At 39.9% G+C, this 10,862-nt stretch overlaps 1 protein-coding gene across 1 annotated transcript; it reads right to left on the bottom strand.

Annotated features, from left to right (window-relative positions):
- Positions 1–2,305: 2,305 nt before the first annotated feature.
- On the bottom strand, positions 2,306–10,063 carry LOC111843504 (annexin A2-B-like). The gene is made up of 13 exons (XM_023811144.2): positions 9,969–10,063; positions 8,547–8,607; positions 8,239–8,332; positions 7,666–7,760; positions 7,226–7,339; positions 6,695–6,785; positions 6,509–6,588; positions 6,359–6,418; positions 6,084–6,177; positions 5,801–5,896; positions 5,242–5,300; positions 4,046–4,168; positions 2,306–3,401 (listed from the first exon to the last, which is right to left on the bottom strand). Exons 2-13 carry the CDS (start codon positions 8,595–8,597, stop codon positions 3,342–3,344), a joined length of 1,017 nt encoding a protein of 338 aa, XP_023666912.1. The 5' UTR covers positions 8,598–8,607; positions 9,969–10,063; the 3' UTR covers positions 2,306–3,341.
- Positions 10,064–10,862: the final 799 nt, after the last annotated feature.

Below are 10,862 nucleotides of genomic sequence, written 5' to 3'. Positions count from 1 at the left end.
AAGCAGGCATAGTCTGTCTATCAATAAATCTGTATACCATGCTGTAAAGGTATCCCACTGTCTATAATTAAATACCCGCAATATAACACAGACACAGCCCACCGTCTGTAATTAAATACCCATAACATGCTGTAAACAGCCCACTGTCTGTAATTAAATACCCATAACATGCTGTAAATAGCCTGCCGTCTGTAATTAAATACCCATAACATGCTGTAAACAGCCTGCCGTCTGTAATTAAATACCCATAACATGCTGTAAACACGGCCTGCCGTCTGTAATTAAATACCCATAACATGCTGTAAACACGGCCTGCCGTCTGTAATTAAATACCCATAACATGCTGTAAACAGAGCCCGCTGTCTGTAATTAAATACCCATAACATGCTGTAAACAGAGTCTGCTGTCTGTAATTAAATACCCATAACATGCTGTAAACACAGCCCGCTGTCTGTAAATACCCATAACATGCTGTAAACAGAGCCCGCTGTCTGTAATTAAATACCCATAACATGCTGTAAACAGAGTCTGCTGTCTGTAATTAAATACCCATAACATGCTGTAAACAGCCCGCTGTCTGTAAATACCCATAACATGCTGAAAACAGAGCCTGCCATCTGTAATTAAATACCCATAACATGCTGTAAACAGACCGCTGTCTGTAATTAAATACCCATAACATGCTGTAAACAGAGCCTACCGTCTGTAATTAAATACCCATAACATGCTGTAAACAGAACCTGCCGTCTGTAATTAAATTCCTCTTCGTTTGCATCCTCCTCCCTCTCTCCAGATTTCCAGTTCAGCTTCCAGGTCTTGACCACTTCAGTATGGGGACCAGAACTGTGTTCATATGGATGACATTCCTCAGGTAGGTTCATATCGAGCATTTTATGTTATATTAATTCAAGTTTTCATTTGTCCATTAAATAATAATTGTAATTGAATGAATGGTCAAATGCTGTGGTATTGTAGGATGCCATCAACTTCTACTTTCAAATGTGACCTGATCCAATTTTAGAAGTAATCATCTTTATATTTTTTATATCGAAGCATACTTCTTTTTTTTTTTACCTCTATTTGATCCGACAGGATGCATCCTTTACTTGTAAATTTCAAACTTGTAGAAGGGGGTGTAAGACTGGCTGGCACTCTATAGGGGCACACGCTGCACACCCCAGTAAAACCAGTAAGGCGTGAGTTACAGTACTCCCATCTTTATGGCCCTGTCGCTGGATCCTGGATACATCTCGGCTCTGCCTCGCAAAACAATTTTTATATTACGTTATGGTACATTTTACCATTATAGGCAATAAGCATATCACCAGAACAAGGCTAGAGGTGATGTTCTCATCAGTATTATTACTCAATGATGGTTAATCTACAAGAATTTGCCTGTGAAACTGACAGAATTTCACCTGAGGCATAAACAAACATTAATCCTTAACTTACATGTTTAAGGATTTAAGGATTCCAAATGATTAATTGGCACCTTTTTTGCATGCTTATTTCAAAATTTGAGAATAGCAATATTATATACAACGTTCACGTCGGCGTAATTGTTTTGCCATTTATAAGAATAATGTTGCCACCTGCTGGTTATTCCGGGGTCCGTAACTTGTGTAGCGTAGCAAAACACTTTGCGTGGTGTAACATTGCTGTTGCATGGTAGAGATTTCATATCCAAGGGCCTTTCATTTGCCGATAAAATAGCCTGAATCCACACAGGTATAGGTGAAGAATGTACTACAAACTTAATAACATTTATTTCCTGACCACTATGCTAATTTTATTTAATTTTCCTCCACTCCTGGCTCTTCGTCGTTAGAGAATTGGATGGTGGGAAATTTGGAGAAAACCAAGAACGATTTTGCCAGCCCCTTCGAGGGGGCGTTCTATTGTAACACAGACCACAGGCTCATTCCACTACGATGTGTTAAGAAGCGCTACGGCGCATCTTTTCTAGTTGCTGCACATTTAAAAACATACCGATATGGGGCATTACTCTTTCATTATTTACAGTACCGTGCAAGTCTTAGGCAGACAAATCAAATTTTCATGGCTATTTATCTGTGTAGTAAATGTATATTTGCTCAGAAAAAAATTACCTTAGAACATATGCAAATTAACAGTAACACAATGAAAAATAAACAAGAATTTCTTCTGCTATCCAAAAAGTCACTGATATCTATTTGGATGGCTAGATGAACACAGTTTCAGTTCCCAAACCTTTCTGCATGGGCACCTCAGCAATTTCATGCATTTGTTACATTTCACCATCAGCTCACTTAATTAATTAACTTAGTTAAACAAAACTTGATGAGGTATTTATTATGCAAACGAGGTGGGGTAGTGGTCGAGTAATAAAATGCTTTGGTCTTTTGTATGGTTGCTGCAAATACCTGGATGATTTTAAGAGAGGTTTCGAAATGGCTAAGCTGACACACTTTGACAGACATAAAATCAGTTTTACATCAACATGAAGATCATTTAAACATTTTCTGACTGCCTGAAACATTAGCACAGTACTGTACATCACCTGAACACCCTTGACAATTTATATTTACACATTTATTCATTTTTGTGTTGTGTAATGTCTTGGCAGTTTGTCTTGAGTTAGGTAAATTAAAACATGTTATGTGTTTGAAATAAGAAGGTTTAAACAACTGAAGTCAAAGAGTGGCTGTCATAGAAGTTTCCATAGAAGTTAGGCTAATTGGCATTTCTTAATTTCCCGTAGAGTGTGTGTGTGTGTGTGTCTGTGTGTATATGTGTGTGCGTGCGTGCATGTGTGTGTGTCTGTGCTTGCGTGTGTGTGTGTGTGTGTGTCCGTCCTGCTAAAGACTGGCATCTTGTCTTGGGCGTACTTGTGTGCTGTTTAGCATAGGTTTCAGGTCTGGTAGCATAATTACATATTATGCAGTAAGTGGTTATGAAAAATCATTAGATAAATGTGCATACATTTTATTTCTGACTTGTAAAAAGGATAATGCTTCACATATTTTACATAAATATTAACTGTTTTTGTACTGCACAAAAAAAAACACGCCAGCTCATCACCCTAATATTGCTTGTATCACTGCCTCCTTGTGGACAACTAAGTCAATACATTTATGTTTTGTATTTTCATCATTACAGCAAAATTGTCTAATGATTATTTTATTACCAATAAAACTGGTTATATAAGGTGTATACTACTTTATGTTACAGATTATTTCATTTCCATGAAGCATAGTCCTGTACGGTCCTTAGCGCAGTAGCACTGCTGTGTCTGGAATGATTATCACTGTGGCCCTTTGGAAGGCTGTGGCTTGTGATCGTTCTCTGACATGGTGAAGGACTCAGTCATCTCCTCCACACAGGCTCAGGAGGGCCTTCTGGTAATCCCCTTTGGTGTGCTCCTGGAGGGACAAGGAAACACAAGGCACAGCTCGAAGGCGCGGTCACACTAGCGCTTCCCATTCACCTCCATTAGTAGAACATTCAGTTCCGGTAACTAAGCGAATTTGCACACCGTTTTCGCTCCATCTTCATTTAAATGAACTTTGACCTGTAAATTAACATTGTTTAACCAATCCAGCCCGACATTGTCCCCTCGGAGAAGAACGTCTTAGTGCTGTTATGACAAGAAATTACTCATGCATTTTACCGTTGATGGTCTGCATACCAGTTACGTCAGAACTATTAATAACACATCACTAGCTAGCATGCTAAATGTTTGATAAACGTGACAAATGTTGTATGATAAACGTTTATCAAAAATCAATGATTTAAAAAATTCACTACATGAAAATTCTGCAGTACACCATATTACCCATATCACACTCATTTTCGTTTGATTCTGCAAAGACACCTGATAATTTTCGCTCTAGTACCTTAAAATATGAGCTTCTAATTGTGTTACCAACTCTAACAGAAAGGGCATTCCCATTGATTTAAGATTTAGTCATTACAGCAACCTGTGGCCTTTCCATTAGGGTGAATTTAATCTCGGCCATGTCAGTGTTATAGCTGGCTGAGACCTGCTCTGGGATATGATACTTACAGTGATGGTCTGGTACAAAGACTTGCTGTGCTGCTTCTTGAACTCTGTGCGAATCTTCATGAGGTCTACTTCACAGCGTGACACCATGATGCGAGTCACCACCTTCTCCTTAGCTCCTTTGCTCTGTAGCAAGACAGACATTTGGTCTGGGATATTCGCAACGTGAAACCTGTGAGCTGCAGGCCAGGAGTGAGACAGAGACTGCCAGCAAACTGCCAGTGCTTACAAACATTTTAAAATGACCAGACCCATCTAACACCAAACAACAAGTTAAGAAAATAAACATACCACATACACTATATTGCCAAAAGTATTGGGACACCCCTCCATGTCATTGAATTCAGGTGTTATAATCTCTTCCATAGACACAGGTGTATAAAATCAAGCACCTAGGTATGCAGACTGTTTCTACAAACATTTATGGAAGAATGGGTCACTCTCAGGAGCTCATTGAATTCAAGCATGGTACCGTGATAGGATGCCACCTGTGCAATAAGTCCATTCATGAAATTTCCTCACTATTAAACATTCCACGGTTAAGGGTTAGATATTATAAGAAAGTGGAAGCAATTGGGAACAAGAGCAACTCAGCCATGAAGTGGTAGGCCACGTAAAATCACAGAGCGGGAACAATGCATGCTGAGGTGCACAGTGTGCAGAAGTCGCCAGCTGACTGCAAAGTCAATAGCTACAGACCTCCAAACTTTGTGTGGCCTTCAGATTAGATCAAGAACAATGCGTAGAGAACTTCATGGAATGGGTTTCCATGACCAAGCAACTGCATCCAAGCCTTACATAATCAAGTGCAATGCAAAGTGTCGGATGCAGTGGTGTAAAGCACACTGCCACAGGACTAGAGCAGTTGAAGATGTGTTCTCTGGAGTGACGATCACGCTTCTCTGTCTGGCAATCCGATTGACAAGTCTGGGTTTGGCAGTTGCCAGGAAAATGGTACTTGGGCACAAGTGCATGTGTGTGTAAAGGTAGATGTCCCAAAACTTTTGGCAATATAGTGTATATTAAATGTACCAATCAATTATTTAAATGACCTTAAAACCCCTTAAAGATCCAAAAGTTTTTGGGTTAAACAAGAACATAGAATGAAGGAAAGACCAGTTTCTCCATTGTGTATTTAGTAACAGACTTAGCTGAAAGTCTTCTAAGGTTGTCCATTAGCTCTGCAGCATATCACTCACCTTCATGGCTTCAGCAAGTCTGTTGGCGAAGTACAACTGTTTGTTTTCAAAACAGGCTACTGTAATGAGATACAGAGGGAAGTGTTAGTCCTCGGATACACTAATCTGTGTGGTTATTGTCCTAAGGCTATTTCTGTGTCTTTGTGCTCACAGAATTACTTTGGGAGTCTTTGAAATTAAACATTTAGTTTTTATTTCATATGCCACTACCCTTAACAGGAGTTGGTGATGTAGTAGTTACTACTAGCTATAGTGGAGCTTACAGCTTCATTCAACACTACTGAATGTGACTTTTGTTTAATAATAGTTTGCAGTGGTCGGCACAGCTAACTGAAAAGTTTAGTTCGAGAACATGCAAACCCCACATAGATTGAGGCTGGAGCCTTAGCCCCAGCGGTATGAGGTGACAGTTATAACCACTGCACCACCACAGTGCTCCCCAGTATAACCAAGACCAGGAATTCTTTGCAGCATCCACTGCATATAATCGTGGATTTCCCAGAGGAAAGGGGTGTTAAAAATACCAGCACTGCAAAATGAAATGTTAAGATGGCCATACCCAGTGTAAGGAAAGATTTTTCCAGGTCCCCTTTGACCTCCTTACAGATGCTTTCCTTCATGTCATAAGGGCTGTAGCTCTTGTATCTGTCAAACACTAGGTGGATGAGAGAAATAGTTATTTTATAATCAGCCGGTCAATCACAGGAGCTTCCCTCCTGAAAACAGGCGATTTGCTCAGATGGTATGTGGGACTAGGTCAGAGGTCTCCATGAGACGGACAACAGCTACACTCTCTGCATAACAAGTGTTTCTTCACGGGGCGAGTAAGCCATTTGAGATACCTTTGCAAAGGTGTGGGACACTTCTTTGGGACATGATGGTGATCCACGTAGCAACATCTGTTCCCTTCCTCTTAACACCTGCCTCATACAGCGCCTGGTCACAACAGAGCCCAGTGAGACCAACAATAGCTAGATACTGAGATGTTAGTCCAAAGACACACTGTAAATGTAACACAAAAATCAGGCCACACCGTGATTTGCACTCATAACCTTTCACTATTGTTTTCTACTATGAGGGCTCAAGCTGACATCATTCACTCATGCTGCCATCTTACTCTGGCATCCTGGTCAATCTTCACATAGTCCACAATATTGCTAGGCTCCTCCCTATTAGCCTGGAAGACACATGGAAGAAGCACGATGACAATACAATCAAGGGAGCAAGTTTATCTTATCCGCATTGATCTTGTCGTGTCTGAACTTACTTGTACTAAAGCCAGCAGCAGTTTACAAAAGTCTCCTGAGGTATCTCCAGCAATGTCCTTCTCTAGATCTTTCTTGAACACTGTAGAGACAGGGGTCGTTCAGATAATTTCTCAGCTTTGCCTTGTTCCTTTGAACGCACAAGGGCGCTATCAGACACAGAGCATAAAAAACGCTCCCTCACTTACTTTCTTTGTAGACGCGTTTAATTTCCACCAGCTCCTTATTACTGCGGGAGCACACCATCTCGATTAGGGTTTCTTCATCGGTTCCCAGTCCCTACCAAGGAATAAAACTTCATAAGCTATGTGGTTTGCAAAAATGCATAGCATATAATAACGAGTGCATAAAATAGCATGCATCACCTCCATATTTCTGATCAGGATAAAAGTATGCAGGGGAAATTCATAACAGGAAGCAGTAAATTTTTACACATTCATAAAAAAAAGCTAGCAGAGCTGGCTGATAAATCTTTGTGATGTCTTCATGTATTCATGGATGAGAGTGATTTTTTCCCATCCTTTTTATGTCAGTTGATAAATGAGTTTATTGAATAACCAAGTTGGGTTGTTGCTTGTATCTGCACTGCAGTCTGTTTATCAGGATATTTTAAACAAAGTCAGACATGAATCCCAGGACAGCTGCTGAGCCCAAGTCTATTGAGTGTGAGATTGTGGTGCCAATGTTTAAAGCAGCGAAAGAAGAAATACCCTACTGACCTTCATGGAGGCTTTGATTTCAGAGGCGTCGTACTGTGCCGTGCTTTTCATTAGACCCAGGATGAGTGTCTCCAGAGAGCCTTTCAGAGAGCCCTTCAGGGCTGTGATCATGTCCTGGGGAATGAACCCATGTGTTTACACACTGCCCATAGTCACCACGTGCATTTTCCATGGCATGTACCAAATTTAATCAATCCAAGGCTTTAAATAAGCCTTTGGATAGCTTCTGTTTGAATATTCTACTTTATATTCTGTATTTTAATTTCTGTGGCATTTCATTTATTTCATTTTACTGTTCAGTGCTTTGTGGCATCCCTGTGAGAAGCGCTTTATAAATAAACTTTACCTACTTACTACTTACTTGACAAATATGATCAACTGAATCTTGGCGCTAGCCCTTAAAATTGCATATTGATTGATTTGATTTGAAGTATCCTGACCTTCTTTGCCCTCCTTTCGTATGAGAAAGCAATGTCTCGCCGCTGGGAGTAACTGCGTTTGGTGAGGATATCAATAATGGTCTTCTCATCCACACCTGAGAACGATGCAGGAGGTCAGATTTCCAGAATGGGAATGCAGAATCACAAGCTAACAAGAAAATACACACACTACAATAACAATACATACAGGTTTATTATAGATTTCCTTTTTGGGAACAATGTGTAGTTTAGACGTGTAATTTTTCATTTCCTGGTTATAGCCTGTGACTGGGTGTGTCATTAGGCATTAATGACACAATTTGTGTATTTTAATTTGTAAATTTGTTCTATAATAATTGCATAAAAAATGCATTCCCTAATTTGGAGAACTTTAGACAAACAGGTTAGCCGCATGCTATCTTGGAAACACAGAGGTCAGTATTTCTAGGAAACCTAGCAGAAATGAGGCAGCTTAGCTCTGTCATTATCATCATTACCACCTCTGGAACTGTGGTAGACAGACAGTAGAGTAAGTTTTGTGTTTGGGTTTGATGCTCAAGCAGTCGTGGATGCATTTACCGCCCCGCTTCTTACCCTTGGTCTGGATGGCAGTCTCTATTCTAGCAGCATCCTTTTCAGGATCGAAGTCGGGCACAGCTTCCACCGTGGGATATTTGGGGTCGTTATCCTGCCGTTTTAGAGAAGGGAGAGAGAAAAGCACACCATGGTCACATGGCACACGCTTGACATTTTGATGGTTCTGCTGCTTCATAATACGTTACTTTTGCTGTTTACTTGAAGAAATTGTAAAATTTCCATGTTTGTAACTGCTCAACCATAAGTCTGTAATAATCTTACTTGTCTTTGCAGTCTATATGCTGTTAGACAAGTATGTAACTTACCCCAAACACATCGAGAGTCAACTGTCCCAAGAACTCAGCTACGAGTGCCATTTTGAATTTCCTGTTAAAGACACAAAAATCACCCAACAAGCCTCCACAAGCAGTAGCTCCAAAGGGCTTTTGTTTATTTATTTGCATTAATAATTACAGAAATCTACCCAAACATGCTATTTAATTATTGAATCTGTTGAAATATAAGGTTATGCTTATCGTTTATAGATAATATTGCATTCCGAAACATTTCTGTGCATTCTAAATTTCACAAAAAAACTATATTGAAATAGCATGTATTTACACACACACAAACACACACACACACACACACATTTCTAGTCTAAGCCTCTTGAGATAAATCGTAACCTCTGCAGCGTCCTGTAAAAATATGACAACATGGGCGTTCACACCCTTTAAACATCAGCTGTCTTTATTAGTATATGCAGGGAAGGACCCTCAATTTCAAGTGCTCCTTGGCAATGTGTAATGTTTATTACCTAGCAACTGCAAGATAAAGACAGGCAGCCACAAAACACAGAAAACTCTCCCCCAAGTGTTACTGTAGCTGCTTAACATACCATTAGTTACTTAATACTGGTTATGGCTTTTGCCACAGACTGACAAAATTGTTTATAACATCTTCTGACCTTGTCCGCCCACTTAAAATTGTTTCCAAGCCTTCATTACTTAATAATGAATGGGGTGATAAAGCCACTATTTCATGTGTTTAGGAATGACTCAATTTCTGTGGTTATTTTTCCAACTGGCACTAATGCTCAGCTAATTCGGTAATGAAACATGGAAAATTCCACAGACTGACAAAGCATTGCGCAGTAAAAAGTTTTAGGGAAAGCTCTGCATGAAAAAGAATTATGTTTTTGTAGAGTTCAGAAGAGTTCTTTTAACACTTAAAATAGTTGTTTCACTATTTCTTTTTGATTGATGTTTGATGATTGATCAGTTTAACATATTTTTTCATAAGCACCTTATGATCAACAAAAGAACACGTAATTAATCACATGACTTTTCTGCGAAATTATGTAGGATGATCACAGGGAAAACATATGTTAAGCTGGAACTAGTGGACAATAGTATTGTGCTACAAATAAAATCATAACTGAAGTGAACTGCATTCTCTTAACAGAAACACCATTTTATACACATTCTTGTTACTCATAAATGCCTGACTGCGGGTAAAAAGAATAAACATATAACATGTTTATGAAATATTGCTGTCCCCACATCCTCCACTAATTCCATAAAAAATATTTTCAGATAAACACTACAAAAAGTTTTTGTGATAAATAGCCATATTCCATATTGTATGTGTTAACAGACAAAAGCTAATTCTGCTCTTTCTTTCTCACTGAGGCACTGTATGAGGGGTGAAAGCAGGAGAAGAGTGAGGAGACACAGAGCAGAGCTTACCTTAGTGATCTGGGCTGGTGAGGTTTCACACAGTGTCTGTAGCTATGTCGTGCCGCTGGGTGTGGTGTTTAAATACCGTATCACCCAGTGCGCTGAGCATCAGGCCCTGCCCCCAACACCCGCCTGCTCTCACTGCACTCTCTGATCCCCGCCTAAGCGGGACCTCTTCTCCTACACTGGTCATTGCTGAATTCATCAATCTTTATAAGAAATCCACGTTGATCAAAAAGAGCTGAAGCAGAGTGGAAGTCACTGAAATCAGGGGGGCTGTTTGCCCAAGCTTAAGAGATTAACTGGATTTTTATTGACGTTTCTAGAATGAAAGACAGCAAAGGTGACCGGTCTCTGATACATGAGACCTCTGTATGTACATAGCATGAAAGTGCCTCTTAATAATGATTAGAAATAACTGGTTCTTTAGCTGGATTTGCTAGCATTTTCTCTGTAATACTGTAATTTATTGTTTCATGGATGTCAAGATGTCTTTCCTCCTGCCTCTGTGATTTAGCTTTTCACCTAAAATTTTAATACAAAGAGATTTACATTAGTTGTGTACATAGATATTTTGCATAGCCATGCACCTTCTAACTGCTTATCCTGGTCAGGGTCTGGAGCCTATGCCAGACACAAGGGCACAAGGCTGGGGTATCCCCGGGGCATGATGCCAGTCTGTCACAGAGAACATACACAAAGGCGGGTCCCTGGAAGTGTGAAGAAAATTGCTATCCACAGAGCGACCAAACAACACAGTAGTGGTTCTCTAAGGGAGGCCTTTACTGAATCTGAGACTCAGGGTTTATGGATATCAGGGATATGAAACCTGCCAGTCTTTGACTTCTGAGTCCTGACCTCCATATCCACTACCAGCTGCTTTATGGGATTACGTGGATAATG

This window comes from Paramormyrops kingsleyae, chromosome 13 (assembly GCF_048594095.1).
Source record: "Paramormyrops kingsleyae isolate MSU_618 chromosome 13, PKINGS_0.4, whole genome shotgun sequence".
NCBI lineage: Eukaryota > Metazoa > Chordata > Actinopteri > Osteoglossiformes > Mormyridae > Paramormyrops > Paramormyrops kingsleyae.
Note: the sequence above shows the minus strand (reverse complement) of the source record. Positions and strands in the feature narration are given on the sequence as shown.